At 38.2% G+C, this 23,716-nt stretch overlaps 1 protein-coding gene across 2 annotated transcripts in view; it reads right to left on the bottom strand.

Moving 5' to 3' along the window:
- LOC124805368 (carboxypeptidase N subunit 2-like) overlaps nucleotides 1-23,716 on the bottom strand; it is a 221,893-nt gene that overhangs the window by 110,683 nt on the left and 87,494 nt on the right. For both annotated transcript variants that reach the window (XM_047265921.1, XM_047265920.1), the window contains exons 3-4: nucleotides 20,308-20,502; nucleotides 10,317-10,685 (exon numbers count right to left, since the gene is read on the bottom strand). In XM_047265921.1, the coding sequence (XP_047121877.1) occupies nucleotides 10,317-10,685; nucleotides 20,308-20,502 (564 nt within the window). The remainder of the gene's footprint in view (nucleotides 1-10,316; nucleotides 10,686-20,307; nucleotides 20,503-23,716) is intronic.

Below are 23,716 nucleotides of genomic sequence, written 5' to 3'. Positions count from 1 at the left end.
GTTATGTTTATCTGTTGTGTCCATTAAACTTATGGAAAAATGCTATGAGCTTATGCACCAACCTAATAATTCACAAATAATAACTTTCTTTAAGAATAAAAATTACTTACAAAAGATTATAATCATATGGTTTGTAAGAGCACTTCATTCGATATTAAGTATTGATTAATGAAGATTATATGAAGTATGAAAATGTTTGCTACCACAGAAATGGAGGTTAGTTAGTTCACAGCCACTATGCAATTGAGATAAATTGTAATAGATGGCTGTTGGATTATATTCAACAAACAATTTTGTAAACACTGGAGTTAAACAAAACTAGTAATTGCCAGGGTATATGGACCTTTTGATAAAAATAAAAACTTAAATTTGTTCAACGGGGTTGTTCCAATATATTTTCTCACTGTAACACATTGTCTCATAAGTAGAGATATGATAATATTACTACACTTGTAATATTAATTTAGCTAATCTGAGCAGCAAATTACCTCAGATCTTTATTAATTTAGATAATCGAGCAGCAATTCAATGATGAGATATCCCACAAAAACAACAATCACCTCAGACCTTCCAACCTTCTCTTAGTCACCATCTGGCACTGGCTATTTATTTGAGTGAGCAGCTGGCTGGTGATCATAGCCGCTTAAAAAGCTGTGCAGAAATAGCAGCAGATTTGATATGTGACATGACTATTTTTGTGAGTAATCCTGGTTCTAATAGTGTAGGAGAATCCTGTGATGTTTGGAAGAGAATGTGCTAGGTGGGAACTTGGGACAGGTCTTATACCTGGCTCTTCCACACAGATATGACCCATGTGACAGGACATTGCAAAAGGGCATGGCATAAGGTCAAACTTTGATGTTTCGTAGATTTAGTGGGTGACAGATTACCCACTTTGAAAGAAGTAGGATGGATATTGGGGGAGGTACTTCACTTTTTAGGGCATGATGAAAAATAGCAGATACCCTGCTCAAAAATTTGATTAAGTTGTTCCAGTCCGCATCAGTATTGGATGACAACATGAGTGCTCCACTGGATCTGGCCAGAAGAGATAGGTGCAGTATTGGGAACATGTGTGAATATGGTGGGATGATCCATTTGTGGACAAGATGTGAGCAGTTGCAACTGCCTCTGAGGCACATCAAGACCTTCAGAATATTGGCATAACTGTAGATATACCACCAATGACTGGGTTGATTGTTCTGAAGACACTTTTTGCTATCAAAGGACTGGCCTAGTGTTGAAACGGAGGTACTGTTGATGTTTGCTACACTTTATATGGACAGAGGATTTTAAGAAATCATTGTTTGACACTGAGGAGGGTGATGTGATGAAGAGGACCACTTAAAAGTATCATCAGTTGACTTAAGCCAGACATGAGGCTTAGGTTTTTAGGGTGGTTATGAAGAATTCCCCTAAGTGTTGCATAAAGAGATTCATGTATGAGAATGCTACAATGATCATCTGAGGAATTTATTTCCACTTATTCCCTGCAAAGAAAAAGTAATTGTAAGGATATATGTGATTAGTTGTGTAAGGAATGGTGTTGGGTTTAGAGATGATGGGAGAGGTAATGTTTAATGGTGGCAAGCCTTGGGCATTGGGGATCAGTGATAAGGAAGTGACATCAACTGTGCCAATCAGGAAATCTAGTGGTACAGTAGTGTGTTGGAAAGACAATGAAGGAAGTATCTAGCATCCTCATTATAAGAAGTTAGGTTGCAGGCAATGGATTGGAAGTGCTGGGAAACTGGGGTAGAGATACATTCTGTTGGAATACAGGCACCAGCTACTATGAGGTGTTCAGTGTGGTTATGTATGTATGTATATGTGAGGTCAGAGTGCGGAAGGTGGCTGACATGAGGAAAGAGTTGGACTTGAGGGTTGGATTGTGGGATATACTTTTGGATTTGAGTGAGAACTAGAGATCTTGTTGGTCTTCTAGCATCAGATAGCTCTGGAAAATCTTACAGTATATGTGGAAGAGTCAGATATCAAAAACTCTTTTTTTTTTTTTTGAATTGGTTAATAATATCCCATCTGTTTTTCTAAAAGAATTTCATATGATTTTGTACATGATGTGTTATAATTCAAGCTAAAATCTGTAAAATGAAATTACTTTATTTTCTTTATTACAATCGATGTGTACTAGCTCTGAATGTATTTCAATTTGCTGATGATACGAGTGTTCTAATTACAGGAAACTCAGAAGAAACTCTTGTAAAGAACATAAAAGAAACCACTGACAGGCTAACATGTTACTTTGATGACAATGACTTAAAAATAAACACTGAAAAACTGTAGCTATGGATATACACACAGCACAAACAAAAAATCTGATATCAACCAATCTAGAGCTGTACGGACAGACAATTGCCAAAACAGCCAGTACCAAATTTCTTGGACTTCATCTACAAGACAACTTGAAATGGAAAGCACATATTGAGCAAATGAACAAAAAATTAAGTACTTCTTGTTTTGTGCTGCGCACATTAAAAACTGTACCAGCTACAACACCCTTCAGTGTGTATATTATGCAGTTGTGCACTCTCACCTCCGGTATGGGATTATGTTCTGGGGAAATTCTGGAGATGCCATCAAAACGTTCAAAATTAAAAAAAAAAAAAATTTATAAGAATAATGGAATGGGTAGATAATCGCAAATCATGTAGACCATTGTTTCAAAAAAGGATGATCCTGTCACTTCCTTGTGTATATATACTTGGTTGGTTGGTTGTTTCGGGGAAGGAGACCAGACAGCGAGGTCATCGGTCTCATCGGATTAGGGAAGGATGGGGAAGGAAGTCGGCCATGCCCTTTGAAAGCAACCATCCCAGCATTTGCCTGGAGCGATTTAGGGAAATCACGGAAAACCTAAATCAGGATGGCCGGACACGGGATTGAACCGTCGTCCTCCTGAATGCGAGTCCAGTGTCTAACCACTGCGCTATATATACTTGAAAATATAATGTATTTAAAGCAAAATTTACATACAAAAAGACCACTCATCACTCAAAATCACACAATACACAGCTATGATATGAGACAAAAGTTGGATGTACATGTTCAAAGTTCCAACACAAAATTATTTCAAAACAGCCTTAGCCATCCTAGTATCAAACTGTACAATGCCTTACCAGATACCATTAAACACATACAAAACATTAGTCACTTCAAATCTTCAGTCCTGAGACTGGTTTGATGCAGCTCTCCATGCTACTCTATCCTGTGCAAGCTTCTTCATCTCCCAGTACTTACTGCAACCTACATCCTTCTGAATCTGCTTAGTGTATTCATCTCTTGGTCTCCCTCTACATTTTTTTCCCTCCATGCTGCCCTCCAATGCTAAATTGGTGATCCCTTGATGCCTCAGAACAAGTCCTACCATCCGATCCCTTCTTCTTGTCAAGCTGTGCCACAAACTCCTCTTCTCCACAATTCTATTCAATACCTCCTCATTAGTTACGTGATCTACCCATCTAATCTTCAGCATTCTTCTGTAGCAACACATTTCAAAAGCTTCTATCCTCTTCTTGTCCAAACTATTTATCATCCATGTTTCACTTCCATACATGGCTACACTCTGCACAAATACTTTCAGAAACAACTTCCTGACACTTAAATCTATACTCGATGTTAACAAAAAATTCTCTTCTTCAGAAATGCTTTCCGTAAATGATTCAGATCAAAAAATTTCAGCAGTTCAGAAAAACTGCATTCACAAATATTTGTATTCAAACAATGGTATTGCATGATCCAACACTCCAATCAAAAGTTTTCCATCAGAAAATTTACATCCAGTGGATTTTCTGCACCACTGTGGACATAGTTTTGTGTCATGCATGAATGACAATCAAAAAATTAAATTTGCTAAAAGATGTCTTGCAGGTGAAGCTCTATTATGGGTAAATTTAAATTTAAGTCAGTGGGAAACATATCAAAGTTTTGAGAAAAGTTTTTTAAATAAATTTTGGTCAGAAGCTGTACAGGGGAGAATTACCAGTGTTTTTTTGAATGGTCCTAATTACAGGAATAGGGACAGTACTTTGAAAGAGCTTTGTAAGGATAAACTTAAAAAATTAACACACCTTGACAAACCATTTGATGAGATGACCATGATTATCAGAAAGGTTGTAATGGAATTTAGTGCATGGACCTGACGATTGACTTGTACAATTTTTGTGATATGTTGACAGGCTGGATATGGCAATAGAAAGGAGTATGTACCGTAATAATCGGAATGATAGATATCACAATGGGAATAATTACAGAAACAGAGATAATGGTAACTTATATCAGGATCAAAGTGACAATAGAGAGAGAAATTTTGAACACCAGGAGGATAGGAATAATGGAGATAACCATGGGCATTTTAATAGGAGAATAATCATAGAAGTAACTACTCAGGAAACGGCAGTTCACCTCAGTGAAAGTGCGAGGAAACACAACAAGCAAAGGACCCTCAATTTACATTTGCAATTAGACAATAATAACAGTGTTAATGATATGGAACATGCATCTGAAATTGAACAGGAGTAATATCAGATTTCTCATTTATGTTTCGATAAAAAGTTTTGACTGTCTTTAATTATGGTGATGTAGGTGCTAATCACAACCAAGAATGTGAGAGTAGTGAGAATTTTGATGTAGTGTGTACTGATGATTTCTTCTCTTGGTCAGAAAACAGTGTTATTGATGTATGTAAATCAGGTGATGACTGTATTGGATCTAAACTAGGTGGTATTTTTAATGTAGATGTGAATGAGAGTTGTGAAATAACTTAGGTTGGTAAGCCTGAGACTGGTAGCTTATTGCAAATGTTGGAAGAACATGATGATGATGATGATGATGATGATGATGATGATGATGAGTATCAGGTATTTGTGGAGTATAAGAATAACAAAGCTTCAGAGTTATTTGTGAATGATGTTGACAATAAGGGTAGGGTGAGTGATGTATTTTACGATGTAAATGAGAATCACAGAGAGTTATCTGCGAGCCCAGAGAAAAAACTTTTTGAAGTTTGGTTGAGACCAGATTGATGATAGGGAAATGTGCATTCTGGAATAAGTTAGCTGTGGTTAGTCATTCCAGATTGGTGGAATGAAGTGAAAGAAGATCTTATCAAGAAGAGTAAATTTTGACAGCAATGTGTTTTGTGTTCCTTCTGTAACAAGTGATGTTAGTTGTGCCATGGAATCCATTCATTGTGTTCGATCTTTACCTGACAACATTGGGAACCAGAGTAATGCTATGATACCAGTAAAGTTGATAAATCCCTGTAAAAACAGTGTGGAGGTAGCATTTGATGAAACTGAAAGTGATCTTTTACATGAAGTGTCTAACAACAGGGGAGATGATTAGGATTTTGGGTATCCTTACATTAAAATTAAGCTTGATCAGTGGGAAGGTAACTGTTTGACTGAAACAGGAAGCCCAATTTGTGGTATATCTGAACAATTTAGAGACAAGAACCAGTATAGTAATAATTTTGTGGAAATGTCCATTGCACGTGTAAAGATAAGAGGAGCTACTGGTAAGCAACACAAGTATGTAAAAGGTCAAGTACTGTTAACTTTTAACTTAGAAAACAACACCTTTGAACATGGATGCATAATGATACCTAGTATGGAAGAAGATACAAACTTTCTGCAGATTCATACAACTATATAATTGTGTTTTTTTTCCCAGGAATTTAGTATATAAGATGTGATTTCTAAAGTTCTGTCTTACATATTGACTGAGTTTAAATCAATGATACACTATATTTATAGGTTCATACAACTATATAATGATGTTTTGCAATAGATTTGTGGTTTATAACTTGATATATATATATACGCCATGAGACTAAATGCGTAGATCCTTCTACAATTTTGAAATGGTACAGTGCCATTAAATGTCTAGTAGTGAGTCCTCATTTCCCGTACTGTAAAAATTAGCAATATTCTCTTAGTATATCTGTGTGTATCACCTTATCAGTTCAATTTTTTCATTGCATTTAACTCTGTTTATTAAAGTTTCATATGTGAACACTTTTTAATCCTATCTGACACAGATCCCAGATACTTGCTTTTGCAACATAAATAGGGCGAGCATATGCCGTGTGATGTGAGGAAGGTATTGAACAGCATATTTAGTACACAAAACAATGTTTCAGGATTTGATGTGAATAAAATGTCTTCTTCTGAAGTAGAAAACGTACAAACAATCACACACTCACAGCTGACACACACCTGATCGCTGTCTCTGGACACTGTGACCATACTGAATCATAAATGAGCCTGATGGGTATAGCAATCCAATGGTAGAGGTAAAAAGGTAGCATTAGGTTGGGGCAGGTGGGGCGGCATTGAATGGTGTAGTGATGGTTATGGGGGCATGCAGCTCCATGCTGGGCACAGGGTAGGGCACTTAGGAGGTTTGGAAGCTAGGTCCAATTACATATATTTAGTCTCCTATTGTGTGTGCATGATGAAGTTTGCTGGTGGTCACTGACCAAAACAGGCAGCAAATTAATAAACTGTTCTAATACAGCCAAGTGTCATGAGTTTCCTGAAACATACATCCATTGCTGCCAGTTGCCTGAAGAAAATATTTAAAATATATTCAGAACCACACAACATGGCTTCATATCTAGACTTTTGAGTGAAATCAGGTGAGAACATTTTAAGGAACGTCTATAACTACTCTGCGAATAGATAAGCAATGATGCTACATTACATCTGCATCTACATCTACATCTATATGGATACTCTTCAAATCACATTTAAGTGCCTGGCAGAGGGTTGACCCCAAATAATGAAAAGTGTGAAGTCATCCACATGAGTGCTAAAAGGAATTTATTAAACTTTGGTTACATGACAAATTAGTCAAATCTAAAGGCTGTAAATTCTACTAAATACCTAGGAATTACAACTATGAACAACTTAAATTGGAAGGAACGCATAGAAAAGGAAAGCGTTTCTGAAGAAGAGATATTTGTTAACATCAAGAATAGATTTAAGTCTCAGGAAGTCATTTCTGAAAGTATTTGTGTGGAGTGTAGCCATGTATGGAAGTGAAACATGGATGATAAATAGTTTGGACAAGACCAACCAACCAAAGACTGCATTTTGTTGGCAGGACACTTAGAAAATATAACAGATCTACTAATGAGACTGCCTGTACTATGCTTGTCTGTCCTCTTTTAGAATACTGCTGCGTGGTGTGGGATCCTTACCAGATAGGAATGGTGGAGTACATCGAAAAAGTTTAAAGAATGGCAGCACATTTTGTAACATTAGTCACTTCAAATCTTCAGTCCTGAGACTGGTTTGATGCAGCTCTCCATGCTACTCTATCCTGTGCAAGCTTCTTCATTTCCCAGTACTTACTGCAACCTACATCCTTCTGAATTTGCTTAGTGTATTCATCTCTTGGTCTCCCTCTACAATTTTTACCCTCCATGCTGCCCTCCAATGCTAAATTGGTGATCCCTTGATGCCTCAGAACAAGTCCTACCATCCGATCCCTCTATTCAATACCTCCTCATTAGTTATGTGATCTACCCATCTAATCTTCAGCATTCTTCTGTAGCAACACATTTCGAAAGCTTCTATTCTCTTCTTGTCCAAGACCAAGAGCAGCGGTATCTGCATAGAGTTGTCAGTGTTAACAGACAAGCAACACTGCATGAAATAACTGCAGAAATCAATTTGGGGCATACAATAAACTTATCAGTTAGGACAGTGTGGCAAAATTTGGTGTTAATAGGTTATGATAGCAGACAAGTGACACAAGTGTCTTTGCTAACAGATCATCATCATCTGCACTGCCTCTCCTGGGCTTGTGACCATATTGGTTACAACCTAGGTGGCTGGCAAACTGTTACTTGGTCAGATGAGCCCCATTTTCAGTAGGTATGAGGTGATACTAGGGTTTGAATGTGGCACAAATGCCACAAAGCCATGGACCCAAGTTATCAACAAGGCATTGTGCAAGTTGGTGGTGGCTCCATAATGGTGTAGGCTGTTTTTACGTGGAATCGGCTAGGTCCTCTGATCCACATGCTACTTGGAGACCATTTGCAGCCATTCATAGCCTTCATGTTGCCAAACAATGATGGAGTTTTTATGCGCCATGTCACCAGGCCACAATTGTACATGACTGATTTGAAGAACACTCTGGACAATTCGAGCGAATGATTTGGCAAATCGACATGAATCACATCAAACATTAATGGGACATAATGGAGAGGTTATTCATCCACAAAATCCTCCATCAACAACACTTTCACAATTACGGATGGCTATAGAGGCAGTATGACTCAATATTTTGGCTGGGGACTTAGAATGAGTTGTTGGATCCATGCCATGTCAAGTTGCCCCACTACGCCAGGCAAAAGCAGTTCTGACATGAAATTGTGAGGTATTCCATGACTTTTGTCATCTCAGTGTATAGTATGCCAAGAACACAACAATAAGCCTGTTTGATTTGCAGTACAACAGGTCTACATTACTCAAGTATTAAAAATATTTTCCAGTGGACATTACTTCAATGAGTTTGATGTAATGAAAATCTATAGTTTAAAGAACTGTGGGATTCCTAGACTATGCCATAGAAAATTACAACAGAAATTAAGATAATACGTTAGCCTCTTCTGCAGACAGAATAATTACAGAGAAGAGGTGAACAAACACATATACAAAGGCTCCTCTGTGGGAGTGAAACTACGTTTACAATGCTTCAGAAATGCACCCTGCACTAGCCGCATGCATTTGGACCCTGACTGATGCTCGAAACGAGAAAACAAATTTTTCTGCAGTACTGAAATAAACTCTCAGTTGGTAGTGCACAGGTAGGATAAGCAACTTATTACATGGAGTACTGAGACAACATTATGGCAACCAGCAAGGACAATTCAGACAGCAGAATTAAACTTATACAGAACATAGTAAAACATGGGACAAAATGTCTATACTAATCTGGAGGGAACAATACCAAATATATAAACAATCATTTCTTAAATGCAGTGAACATAAATCACATCAAGCTGTTCATTAGAAAAATCAAAGTAGGATACTGATAAAGCAATTTAAACATCTGTAGCTCTCAACTTGAAATTCATAATATTAAAAATTCTTTAAAAAATGAAAGTTTATCTAAATTGATGGTATTTCCCATACACACTAAGAAGTAGTGTATGTAAATGATATAATCCTTTTTTTAAAAAGGTTCTCACTAACTCTGTGTATTCTTCAAAAGAATATACAACTGTTGAACCCCTTTATAAAGAAAGGATAATTACCTAAAGTGACCTTTTTATCTGATTTTAAATTTATTTCTGCTTTATTAAAGTGAATTAAATGCTATTTAACATAAGAAAGAGACACATAAACAGGAAATGTATGACTTAGTAGCTGTGTGCATCATATTGAGAGCTGTGGGGTCTAGAACTTAACTCTACACCTTTCATTTGGTCATTCCCCTTTAACCAGTTAATAGTTCAACTGTAGTACGTCATTAGCTTGAATTCAACTAGATGTTATTGTGAAAGTTCAGTAATTTCTAGGTAGTGCCCAGACAAGCATAACATATGTACTGCTATTCCATTTTCTCTTTCATTTTCACATTTTGTTACTAGAAATTCATGGTATGTGAATGAGTGTTATTCCAGATTGACAGTGTTTTAAGTGGCAGCAGTTTGCCCTACTAACCCTTTCTTTAACTGTAAGTACCATTACTCTCATGCCCTGTCTCTGAGAAATATTGACTCCAAGAAAGGTATTGTGAAACCACTGAAAATGACTATAAGATGATGCATAAGCTACTTTTGTTACAACAGTTGCTTCTGGTAATTAGCTGTACAAGTAACTTCTTATCGCAGCCTATTATATGGAGACCATGCTGCATATGATGCAAATGTGAGAGAGATGTCTTCTTTATTACAGACATGTGCAAACATCCCTCTCTCCTAGATGGCTCCAATCTCTGGACTAACAAGTTATCTTAACCTAAAGCTCAATAGCTGCATATCCTCATTTTCTGTTTGTTGTTTCCACCGTGAAATTTCAAGTATCATAACATTTTTGGCAATGAGTCCCTGGAAAAGTGGTGCAATGAGAGAAATAATGGGAGAACAGTTCAAATTTGTTGGAAGATTATTGTTAAAACAGAAATTGTAATTATACAATGATATATTTTATGGGAACATGAGACCAGATTAAAGTTTGGGTGATGAAGAGTTGTACTGAAAGTTGGAAAATCTTTTTTTCTGTGTATCCACAAGTATAACAAAGCATATGGCATAATATGCAACAACTGATTGTTATTACCTTAGCAAGTGTGGATTGTAACGATTCTTCAAATGGTTTCCATTCAGTATAAGCTCACGTAGTTCCAAATTCTTGTCAAATATTCCTGTTGGCAGCCTTCGGAACTTATTATCAGCTAAGTTCAATAGTCGCAGCTTGGTCAGTGGTGCAAAAATATTAGGAGGGAGAAGCTGGATTCCATTGTTATACAAGTACAAGCTTTCCAATCCACCAAGTCCTTTAAACACATCTTCTGGCAACTCTGGCATGCTCCCATGGTCTTGTATTGCCAAATGTTTCAGTTTATTAAACTGCGAAAATATGTCAGCTGACAGTTGCTGTCGCAAACCCACTTTAGTTAAGTTTAGATATTCCAGATTTGGAGTGTATCTGTAACATGTCACATAAAAATATCAGCTTACAATACAGAGTGACAGCCCCCCCCCCCCCCCCCAAAAAAAAAAAAGGCCACATTATTTTTGACAGATTTTCAGTATGTCACTACCTTCTGGCAATCAGGCATCTAGTAAATACAGATTGTATTTGTTTGATCATGAGTATGTTTCTAGTGATGCTTAAAAATGTGATTCTTGTGTCTTCATCAGTTTCTTTATTAAATACTGAAAGTAATTTCAACTTAAAAATAAATTGTATAATCACGCAATACCTCTTTTAATTATATAATATAAATATTATGATTTGTTTTTACTTAAAATAAAAGTATCATGAATTATCAAAAATTATTAATAAAAATTAAACAAAGCAAACCTTAGTAACTATCCCACACTGTATTTCTGAATTTCTTAGGTTCGCACATCCCGAGGAATCTTTTTACATTAGTCAAGAAGTTACAAAGGAGACCTCTAGAAAACTGCTTACTGACTCACAAAAATAAGTAATGGAAGATCACACAGGAAAATAAGATATCATCAAACAGCAACACTATTACAGAGGAAAACATTAATTATTGCCTGATTTGATAGATAACTGGCACTGCACAGTAAATGAAGATGAGAAATGACAAAGAAAGTTAATATTTTGACTGCACTTTAGAAACTTCTGTAGTGACTGTCATTCTTTGTGTTACCTATTTGAAGCAAGGAAGTCAGTAGGTTTACTAATCTTTCATACAGAAATTTGATTATATTGTTGATTAAAGTTTTATCAATATTATAAACACATAATGTAGCACTATATCCAAATTATTATTCACATTTCAGTTTCATAGACACTTTTCACTTTCATAAATGTATCACCACACCAGATGACATTCCACAGTTTATATTTAAAGCACAAATTTTCTCACATGGCATTAACAAGTGCAGAATGTAGCTTAAAAATTATCCCATTTAACTCAGTCTACAATGAAAATCATCATCGTTTAACAGTTCCAGTTTCCCAGGTACTAGTAATGGGCCTCTTCCATTTCGTCCTATCCAAATACATCTGTTCACAGAGAACATCATCCACTGTCCATCCTCTGGTCACTAGATCAGCCTTAACCAAGTCCATCCATTGGGTTTGAGGTCTTCCACCTGTCTTTCCAAATTTATTTTGGTTGTTTAGTTGGCTCCATTCTCATCACATGCTCGTACCATCGAAGTCTAGATGTGCCAGTTCAATCCAATAGGGATGTCCTTATTCCGGTTTCTTTCCTCATCTCCTCATTCCTTAACTTTCCATCTTGGTCTTCTGGATGGTGGATCTAAGAAATTTCTTCTCTGATGCTTGAAACCTTGATGATTCTCTTTTTGTGAGGGTACATGTTTCAATACCATAGGCCAATATTGGTGTGAAATAGCTATTAAACATCATCAGTTTGGTTCGTTTTGGAATCAAGTCATCCCATAAAAGTGATCTTACTTGTTGGTAAAATCCAGATCCTTATTGCACTCTGTTGATTTCATTTCTGACCAAATTATCACTAGAGATTACACTTCCAAGGTCAGGAAAACTGTCCACACACTCTAGATGGTTTTCTCTTAGTTTTACACTTGCTGGTTGTCCATTTCTGTTGACTGCCATCACCATTGCTGATGTTGAGGTTATATTTCTGGAACTGACATTTCCATTCATCGAGTCTGATCTGTACTTCCTCTTCAATTTTGCACCATATCATGATGTCATCTGCAATGGCAAATGTATTCAGTTCACTTGACTTCTCCTTGATGTTCTTCATTATAGTATCCATAACAGTGACGAATAGTAGTGGGGACAGTGCACTTCCTTGCTGAACTCCACTATTGGTCTCAAACCATAATGATCATCCTTCCCCAATTTGTACACAGCTAGTATAGTCTTTGTACAACATCTGAATTTTTCTTATTCGTCCTTCAGGCACATTCTTTTTCCTCGGGCATTCCCAGATTGTATCTCTTATAATACTATCATAGGCTTCTTCCATATCCAGGAATACAATGACCAGGTTCTTGCACCTCTCCCAACACTTTTCCATCAACATGTGGGTGCTAAAAATTAGATCTATTGTTGATCTGTTACTTCTGAAGCCATATTTTTTCTCCTCCAGCTGTGATTCTATTATAGTTCTCAGTCTCTTTTCTATAATCTTCTCAAGTATTTTCATCCCATGAGACAATAGGGTTTTCCACAGTGAAAATAAATATCTATTCAGCTTCAAGAAAAATTGCTGAATGCTACACATACATAGTTAATACATAGTTAACAGTAGAAATGACTGCATACTTATATGTTGGAGTGTAGGTGGTGGTGGTGGTGGTAATGCATTTGTTGGTGAACATGTCAGCAAGGCCTTTACTGCTCATACTAAAATTATGTGAGGTGAGTGTGAATAAAAGCACTAAAAAATAAAATTTAACAACAGTTGAAATACACTACCAGCCATTAAAATTGCTGCACCACAAAGATGACATGCTACAGACGCAAAATTTAACTGACAGGAAGAAGATGCTGTGATATGCAAATGATTAGCTTTTCAGAGCATTCACACGAGGTTGGCACCTGTGGCAACACCTACAATGTGCTGACATGAGCAAAGTTTCCAACCGATTTCTCATACACAAACAGCAGTTGATTGGCACTGCCTGGTGAAACATTGTTGTGATGCCTCGTGTAAGGAGGAGAAATGCGTACCATCACGTTTCTGACCTTGATAAAGGTCAGATTGTAGCCTATCATGATTGCGGTTTATCATATCATGACATTGCTACTCGCATTGGTCGAGATCCAATGACTGTTAGCAGAATATGGAATCAGTGGGTTCAGGAGGGTAATACGGAACGCCATGCTGGATCCCAACAGCCTCGTATCACTAGCAGTCGAGATGACAGGCATCTTATCTGCATGGCTGTAACAGATCGTGCAGCCACATCTCAATCCCTGAGTCAACAGATGAAGACATTTGCAGGACAACAACCATCTGCATGAACAGTTCGACGATGTTTGCAGCAGCATGGACTATCAGCTCGGAGACCATGGCTGCAGTTACCCTTGACACTGCATCACAGACAGGAGCGCCTGCAATTGTGCACTCAATGACGAACCTGGATGCACGAATGGCTATACGTTATTTTTTCTGATGAATCCAGGTTCTGTTTACAGCATCATGATGGCCGCATCTGTGTTTGGTGACATCGCAGTGAACGCACATTGGAAGCATGTATTCGTCATCACCATACTGGCGTATTACCCGGCGTGATGGTATGGGGTGCCATTGGTTACATGTCTCGGTCACCTCTTGTTCACATTGATGGCACTTTGAAACAGTGGACATTACATTTCAGATATGTTACAACCCGTGGCTCTACCCTTCATTCGATCCCTGTGAAACCCTGCATTTCAGCAGGATAATGCACGACCGCACGTTGCAGGTCCTGTATGGGCCTTTCTGGATACAGAAAATGTTCAACTGCTGCCCTGGCCAGCACATTCTCCAGATCTCTCACAAATTGAAAACATCTGGTCAGTGGTGGCCGAGCAACTGGCTCGTCACAATACGCCAGTCACTACTCTTGATGAACTGTGGTATCGTGTTGAAGCTGCATGGGCAGCTGTACCTGTACACACCATCCAAGCTCTGTTTGACTCAATGCCCAGGTGTATCAAGGCTGTTATTACGGCCAGAGGTGGTTGTTCTGGGTATTGATTTCTCAGGATCTATGCATCCAAATTGCGTGAAAATGTAATCACATGTCAGTTCTAGTATAATATATTTGTCCAATGAATACGCGTTTATCATCTGCATTTCTTCTCGGTGTAGCAATTTTAATGGCAAGCCACACACACACGCACACACACACACACACACACACACACACACACACACACACACATGGAAATAATTTGTGTTAGATCTAAAACTTATAATAAAAAGTAAAAAGAAAAGAGAAACAACTAAAAATTACAACAGGTGGCTGTGGGTTGCTCATTACTGGAACAAAAATTATGTTCCATCTGCCCTGCAATACACTAAAATTTCCAGTCTAAATGCTTAGGATAGAATACGGACACCACACAAAATTTTCAAAAACTTTTGCACACTTGTCTCGTCTTCAACTAAAATAGAGGGTTGATCCCCAAACAGATGGTTCTACCCTCTTATCAAAATATAAAATGCACTCAGTTGAAATATGGCATATAGTGAGTTGTACACTGGAGGTATTAGAGATGTGTGTGTGTGTGTGTGTGTGTGTGTGTGTGTGAGGGGGGTCAGACAATCAGTTTCACTGACTACATCTTTATTGTCCCTCACAGGAAGCCACTCTTCCTCCCACAGTTGTGTGACTCCTTGACTCAACAGCAAAACTGCAGCATGCAGAAGGATGGCACATTTTGTCATGTCATGTACCCTATAGGCCTCCTTGGCTGCTTGGTTTGCTTGCTTGTTTCCCCAGACTAGATTTCCATGTGCCCTGGTACCCAACAGAAAGATACACATTTTCCTCCACGTTGGAGGAGGAACAGGTGCATTTTGTGTCAATTCCTGTGCTGGGTACTCTGCTGCAATGCCAACAGAGCAATAAGGAACTGGAGCAGATGAGAAATTTTTTGCTTTGAAGATGTCTCATCTACCCCAGTGCCAGTAAATATGGTATATTCATTAGGAAGGCTAATCCTGAATACACGGATGAAAAGCCATAGGAAAACTTTTGCTTCAAGCCATCAATGTACATTATTATAAAATTGTAAAGCCTGTCTAAAACATTATAAAACATAGATTTAAATGTCGAATCTGGAGTGCAATATTTCTTAAAATTTGCCAGATATAAAGTATTTCTGAGCCTCCTCAAGAGCCAAGGTTGAGATATACTCCAATCTTCATGTAAAATTCTAAAATGAGCCATGTTCATCTCTAAAAGGCATTCCTTCATGCATATCCCATTGCATTCTGTCAGTTATTAAAAAGACTGTCCATTGGTGACAGCAACAGTGTGGTATGCAGGCATCTGTGGCAGTGACATTGTCTAATAGGTTTATCACACCATGAGGATTTCTGGCTGACATTAAGCAGTGGCTCACTAGTGCAGAGGCTCAGTTTGAGGCTGGTTCTAAAGGCCCAGTGGCCAGCATAATTCCTTCATGGAGCATAATTTTCAAAATTTTTAAAAATGCAGACCCATAAATCATGCACTCATGATCAAACCAATCACACATGAATATTCAGTAACACTGGAGCATGCAAATTCGATTGGCTCCCCATGAATTATGGTCAATAAATTTTAAAATATTCAATGCTTTTAACAAATGGGCTTTTAGATCACTAAGGTGTGGTAACCCAGTAAGCTAAAAATCAAATGTGAGACAGAGAAACCAAACCGTGTCTTTAAAATTGACAATAGTGTCCCTTATTCTCAACTCAGGAAAGTTAAAACAGAATGTGAATTTTTAAAGTGGACAGAAATGAGCTTCTCAGCTGGAACATTAAAACCTCTCTTCTCCACTCATTCCTCTGTCCTTCTGATAGATAGCTACAGCTAATGGGTTGCAACACTGGAGGAGGAAAAAAAGACAGAGAAGCTGTCCATGAAAGAAAAACACTGGACAGGATTTTTGACCCTCAGTACTATATTATTAAGAGTTATGGCAAAGACAATCACACTTAAAACACTGCCTAGGTTGCAATAGTTCTCTTGTTCAAAGCAGACAGATAGGATATCACCACCTGTGTATTTATAATTAAGTGGGGAGAGGGAGGACTATATAAGGATGGAAAGTTGTCCCCAGAAGCCCCATTTGTAGACAAGCCCAAGAAATTATGGCTCCAAGTAGGACCACAGGCCTTCTTAATGTCCAAGAATATGCCTATTAAGAGGTACCCATGCAGGAAAGCCTATTATACAGCCAACCCCAGGAGGACCAGGTATCAAAGGTGGAGTGATACTTCCTGAACCCAAACAGAAATTGACTAAAGACCTGTCTGGATTCTAACATCCAGAAAAGGCAGTGGTTAAACATTTGACCCAAATTCATCTCCACACAGGTAGTGTGGGTAGCACTATAACTACTTGAGCATGTACAGCTCCTTTCCATGTTTTAATAGTGGAATTAAAATGGTTTGTCTGCATGAGTCAAGAAAGTGTGCTAAAAAGGGCAAGGTGGATTACTTTCCCTTGTCCCGTGAGGTGCAGTTACATGCTGTAGTGGATCGTATCATGATCAGACGATGTGTCATGTGCTGCAGATTATGAAAAATTCCAATCCTACATGCGAAAGGGGCAGCTGTACTCTTCATCATTGGTGAAACTGAAGTCTCAACTGCCTCTCAGAGACACTCTGCAGCACCAGAAGCTTGGATTGTGATTGGCAATGGTGATAACTCTGGCAAAATATTCTGCCACTGTCTGGGCGGTGTCTAATGGTATGGTCTGGAGATTCCATTCCACATTACAGTAGCCACCTCTCACCCCTCTCACAGACTTTCCTGATGGTTTCCCATAGGCTTGTACTTGTAGTGGAATAGCTATGATATCTTCTTCCTCTCTCTGATGATTTGGTGGCATTTAGCCCTCACTAACTGAAAGGCTGCAAGGTTGTCTACATGGAGCCATCTGCCTGCCCCTAATAGGAGAGTGGTACTTGTTGACCCACCAAGCAACAGGTCACATTTTTAGTTGGCCTGAGGGCTGTGAAATGAATGCTTCAGTGGTGTGGTGGATTGTTATGGTAATGTGGTATTAACGTCTCTGTCAACTGAGTCCCATTCCCATCTCTGCAGGAGGAACACTTATATTGGCTGACATGAGCTGCTGCTATAGAGGCTTCACTAGACACTGCCAAGGGGTGCTACAAATGCTACCAGAGGATGGTGAATTCAGGTCATCTCACTGCCTCCAATTATAATTAGTCCACGTGCCTTTTTAAGCTGCCTCACTCAGATTGTCCTCAGATTACTTTCAGATTATCATTGAAGTACTCTCTGATCACACTGAGCATACAGGTAGCACTGCAGTGGGATTTTACAAATGTCGCACAATGCCAGCAAGACTTTACAGACCTAGTTTGATGTTTCTGCTACTATAACTGCTAGTGAATAGTGATGACCAGGAATAGGGGAGCAGAGAAACTGGAGAGAGACTACAGGATAAAAGCTATATGAGCTTTATATTGAATATATTGTAAATCAATATATTTACTTTACAATCCTTCTATAATGTTTCAAGTATAGTAGAGTGTTCATGCACCTCATTACACTGATGGACACAACAAGCATTTCTGGTACTGATTTTGTGATGCATTACTACTTTGACACATGGAAGATTTGTTATCTCTGCATACTTAACTAATCAGAAATCAATTTCTGGTGCAGGAGTCTGCAAATACTATGATAAATGCAACAACCTTTCTCTTCAGAATGGTTTAATTTTAATGCATACTCGTAATGATCAAACATGAGTCATGATTCCCACATCTTTGCAGCAAAATATTTTGAAACTATTACACAGAGGATATTGGGGAGACATCAGAACTCAACTCAACAGCTAACACACCAGCATTGCATATGGCTCAGGCTTAACAAGCAGATGACCAACCACTGTCATGCAGGCACAGACAATCAGGCAGCGCTACACCTCAAATTTTTCAATTGGCCTCTGCCTTACGGTGCTTGGCAACATATGCACATTGATCATGCTGGACCTTTCTGAATTATTGTCAACATGCACAGTAGACATCAATTTGTAATTCCAATGAATTTGACAGCTATTGCTACTACAATAAAAGCACGCACTTCTGTCTTTTGTTTAGAACGTTTGGACAAAATATCATTTCAGACAATGGTTCACATTTTTTTCATTGGAATTTCTGCAATTTTGCCAAGAGAATGAAGTTCATCATATCCAAATGACAGCATTCTCTCCTCAGTCGAACAGTGAAGCCAAATGTTTCGTTCATGCTTTCATGGGTTAGATACTCAACCTTCATATTTTGCACTAGAGAGCAAAATGCTTTGTTGTTGTTTTTCAGCAACTGCCACACTATGCCTTTTCATAATTCTTTAGCAGCGGAATCTCTAATAGCCTGATTCAGATCCCAACTTCACAACAAAGTTCTTCATGAAAGACAATGTTTGTATCATGTCTTTTTACAGGCCTCACAATTGGAAATCTGCCATTGTCACTCAGATGATTGGTCGAGCTCATTACACCATTCATGTCAAATCAGGCACCCACCAATGGTACAAAAATCAACTATGTTTTTTGTGATTATTATGATACTGCCATAGAATTTCATATTTCAGAAATGCTGTTTGCATCCCAGATAGTTGTCCTGGGCAGCCCTTGCGACTGCCTGACATTCGGGCACATTTGACTCTGATATAGAGGTTGATCTCTGCCTGACCATGAATCCACTGCACAGAACATATAGTGTGAGCATTAATAAAACCAGAAAACTGTAGGTGTGCATTGCTGACTCGAAATGGAGGAAAAAATGACCTATGAACATACATGCAATGACAACAAATCATCCCGCTGCTAATGAGACAGATCAACCCTTTCCCAGGGATTGTCTGTAGCCCACAGATGACAATTATGCAGATTGATGATGCCAGTTCTGCTAAAGGTTGCTTTGTTGCTAAAGAGGACTGGTGGCAAAAATCCCATAATTGTGATGGTCTGGTGCAAAAGCCATCAAAAAAACCCTTCTTGTAGAGGGAAATCCACTGCTGATAATCCTTGCACTCACTGCAGGTGATATGGATAGTAGCAGTTGTCATATAGGATACACATAATCATGCTTTGGCTTACACCATGTTGGCAGGCTACTTGCCTGGAGCTTGTACCACAGTTCGTCTCAATATCCTGTTGAATCCGGTTCTCCAAATCTGGTGTACACACAGTCCACCACCTCTCTGCAGTTCATCTGTCTGAAATGATGCATGATCACACAAACACCCAAAAAGAGCTTTAAATGTTTTATGATGTGGCTCGTGTCTGTGAAGGTACTCGTTTCGATATAGCCATGCTGTTTCTCGACCATTACCTTATGCTTCGCCTTATACAAAAAACTATCTTGTTACCAACATGAATACTGGACCATTCTGCTGATTACAGTGCTGCAGCAATCACACAGCCTGTAACACTCACAGAACGCATGAAATGTGGTCAGAGAAACTTTCATTCATCAGTACCATATAATGTAGCAATGATGCATTTGCAGATACATCTTCACAGAACCTTTTTTCCTCCATTTCCAGTCTAGATCAGTCCCTGCAGTTTGTCAGTTTTATTAATGTTCACACTGCATATACGGACACACACACACACACACACACACACACACACACTAACAAGCGTGCGTGCACTTGCACATCTGTAGTGTTTGCACTACCCTTGCAAACTTGGCAGTGAAGCCAGTTCTTAATAATAGAGATTTGGGTCTCTTAATACTTAATAAATGGTCTTTATTATGTGACTCACTGTATGGCAAATAATTTCAAGATTATCAGGTAATATGTGTATATGATACCCACTAAGCATAATTTAGAATTATGGTGAGACATAAACAGTAGGAAGAAAATTCTGTTTTGATAACTCACTTAAATGTTTCTGCAGTAATTCCAGAAACCTTTCGTGATATGAGAATAACTGCTGCAGATTTATTCCCAACACATGAGGGTATCTGATTCAGGTGCAACTCATTACATAATGCTGTTTCATCTTTCACAGCACATGTGCAACCAGATATTGTCTTAAATATTGAGAAGTTTTCTATTACTTCTGGAATCTGGTACCTGCAATTATGCATTTAAAAATCAAATAAATGTTTGAACACTGTACACTTGTGTGTTATAAACAAATTAACAAGGTAAATCAAAACTTAAATAAAATTAAGTAACTTCACACAAGAATGACAATAAAATTACATACCACAATAATATCAAAATAACAGGACCTAATTAAAAAATATAATAACCACAATCCCAATAACAATCAGCTTCCTCATTCATTGACAGAGTCCTTCAGTATGTATCTAATCTGATATCTCACAAACAAAAATTACTTTAAAAGCAAATAAACTGCTGCCTGATAAGTAGTTATTACTACTTTAGAACCCTATTCAGAGAAAAGACCGTAGCTGAGAGTTAGGAAACTGGAATTACAAAATATTCCCAACATGTTTATTCTGTGAGACGTCAAAAGCATTTGATTGCACAGTTCACTGTGTTTTCATAGAAAAGCTCAAATATTATGGCATCACACAACCGGCTGGTGAATGGTTTTCATCCTGTCTAACCAAAAAAATGGAGAGTATTGCATTAAGAAATGCAGAGAGTGTATGCTATGAAGCAGCTTCATAGTTTGTTTTTGAAAAGATAATATATCTGATCCAATAAGTCTCTCCTGACCCAGGATTTTGGGCAACTTTTCTAAAATCTCCCCATTTCCTGAACCTCACCAGTCCTTTTCTTCAATCCTCTTCTCTCCCCCTCAACCCTTCTGCCGGGAGAAGCAGACACTGGCTCCAAAAACTTGCAAATTTCCTTAACATTTATATGTGTGTTCCCCTGTTGCTTCTGGGTGAATAGATTTTTGTGTATCTAATTTCTCTATAGTTCATTTGATAAACTTCAGGAAGTGATTCCTCACAAAAAAGGGAACAAAAACATTCACAACAAGATATGCCTGAAAATGGATAATGAGTCTGCAGTGAAGGAATTAATACTGATACATTATGTTACACATTACATTGTAATAATGTATAATTTAATTAATGCAATTTGCCACCACTGATGGCACTGAGGAACAGTATTACTCTCCATGTTACAGGTTGTGTGATTCCAGTTAAGTCAAGAACATCTTCATCTACGTCTACACTCCTCAACCCACCATGAAGTGCATGGCAGAGAGTACACCCCTTTGTACCAGTTATTAGGGATTTTTCCTGTTCCATTCATGTATGGGGTGTGGGAAGAATGTCTGTTTAAATGTCTTTGTGTGTGCTGTAGTTAATCTAATCTTGTCCTCATGATCCCATGGGAGAGATATGGAGAGGGTTGCAATATAGTCCTAGAACCATAATTTAACACTGCTCATTGAAACTTTGCAAGTAGGCTTTCCAGAATACGCTATGTGTATTGCCAAGAGGATGGTTGGTTGGTTTGGGGTAGGGGACCAAACAACGTGCTCATTGGTCCCATTGGTTTAGAGAAGGATAGCAAAGGAAGTCGGCCATGCAGTTTCAAAGGAACCATCCCAGCATTTGCCTGAAGTGATTTAGGAAAATCACAGAAAACCTAAATCAGGATAGCTGGACTCAGATTTGAATTGTCATCCTGATGAATGTGAGTCCAACATGCTAACCGCTGCACCAACTCGCTCAGTGTATCTTCAAGAGTGTGCCAGTTCAGTTTCTCCAGCATCTTTGTGATACTTTCCCATGGTTCACACAAAACTGCAACCATTCATGCTGCCCTTTACTGTATATGTGCAAAATGGTGCATTATACATTCCAAGAGCAAGCTAAGATGGTTTTCATTCCTGGAAAATACTTTTTACCCATTTTTTGCCATGTGTGTGGGCACGAGTCCTTTCAGAGAGATGAACTACATGGACAGCTGGTGGATGTTTGTGCATCAGCTTAGGAACACAATATTGATACCAACTCCAGTACAAACACCATGCATGTGGATTGCCAGTCTGGAGTAATCCAAAGAGCAGTCTTGTGTATCCTGTGTGAAAATGATACTGTCTTGCAATACATGTAGGGATAAATGGTGGTAAATTTTCCTCCACAAGAAAGATTTTGTCACTAGCAAATGTGACAGATAACAATCAAAATGGAATTTCTGTCATAAGTTCCTTTCACTGCTGCAGTAACCTTTGGGGGGGATGTCATCTTAAACATAACCAGTCATCATCCATGTTCTACAGAAAATCCCTGGAAACGGTTAAACTGCCGCATCATTAACAGTTTAGAATCAGTGTTTGGAAAGGGATTATTTGTGAGCATCTACCAGAACATTTGTTTCACCACAACACCTTAAAGGACATTTGTATATGGAATTCCTTCCTCTTTTCATGGAGAATGTGTCTTAGGCAAGGTAAAATTGCTGATGCATGATGGAGCACCACTCCACTTCCACATCACCATCTGTCAACACTTCAACAACACCCTCCCCAGGATGAGGAAGTCATGTGCCTGGCCACCCTGATCACTGGAATTAAACCCTTATGATTTTTACTTATAGAGATATCTAAAAAGTGTAGTGTACATTGAACCAGTTGTGAATGTGCAAACCCTTGAACAGTGTGTCCATGTGGCCAGCATCAGCAACCACATATAACAATCAATAGAGTGAGACAGTCCATAATGTGACATGTGAATGCTTCAGTTGCTTCCCATGTGTGCAATTTGAACATGTTTCGTACCATGGAAGAAATTAATACCATGTTATGTATTGCAGCCCGATGTGTTAACTTTGAACATTTTCTGCACCATGGAAGAATTTATTACCATGTAATGTACCAGTACTGATAACTTTATTGCTGACCTCTTTCTGGACATACTACATTGATATGAATATCTTTATTCCATTTGCTGTCAGAAATCATCTCCTGAAATTTATCCCTTTACTTAATAAATAAATACATGACAGGGTGACTCTTCTTTTACAACATTCCCAAACTTCAGATTCCATGCCCTTATTGTGTTCCAGTCAAAAAGAAACAATCTGTACAAAATTTTGCCTCAATAAAATAACTGTGATGCAGCCCCCAATGACCATGAAGTTCTGACATTTTTATCCAGAAGGCTACCTGTTTTTAGACAAAAAATTTTGTTAGTTATTTCATTTGCAATCTCTTGAAGACTCCAGTAACAGAAATTAACATGAGTTTCATTGCTTTAATTAACATTATTTTCCTTGTTTCCTGTGGTTTGTGATTTCCTACTCAATAGTTAATACGACACTACACCAAATGTTTTCAGTGTGATTTATGTTGTGT

The sequence above is a fragment of the Schistocerca piceifrons genome, chromosome 7 (assembly GCF_021461385.2).
Source record: "Schistocerca piceifrons isolate TAMUIC-IGC-003096 chromosome 7, iqSchPice1.1, whole genome shotgun sequence".
Classification (NCBI taxonomy): Eukaryota; Metazoa; Arthropoda; class Insecta; order Orthoptera; family Acrididae; genus Schistocerca; species Schistocerca piceifrons.
This window is presented reverse-complemented; position numbering and strand designations above follow the sequence as displayed.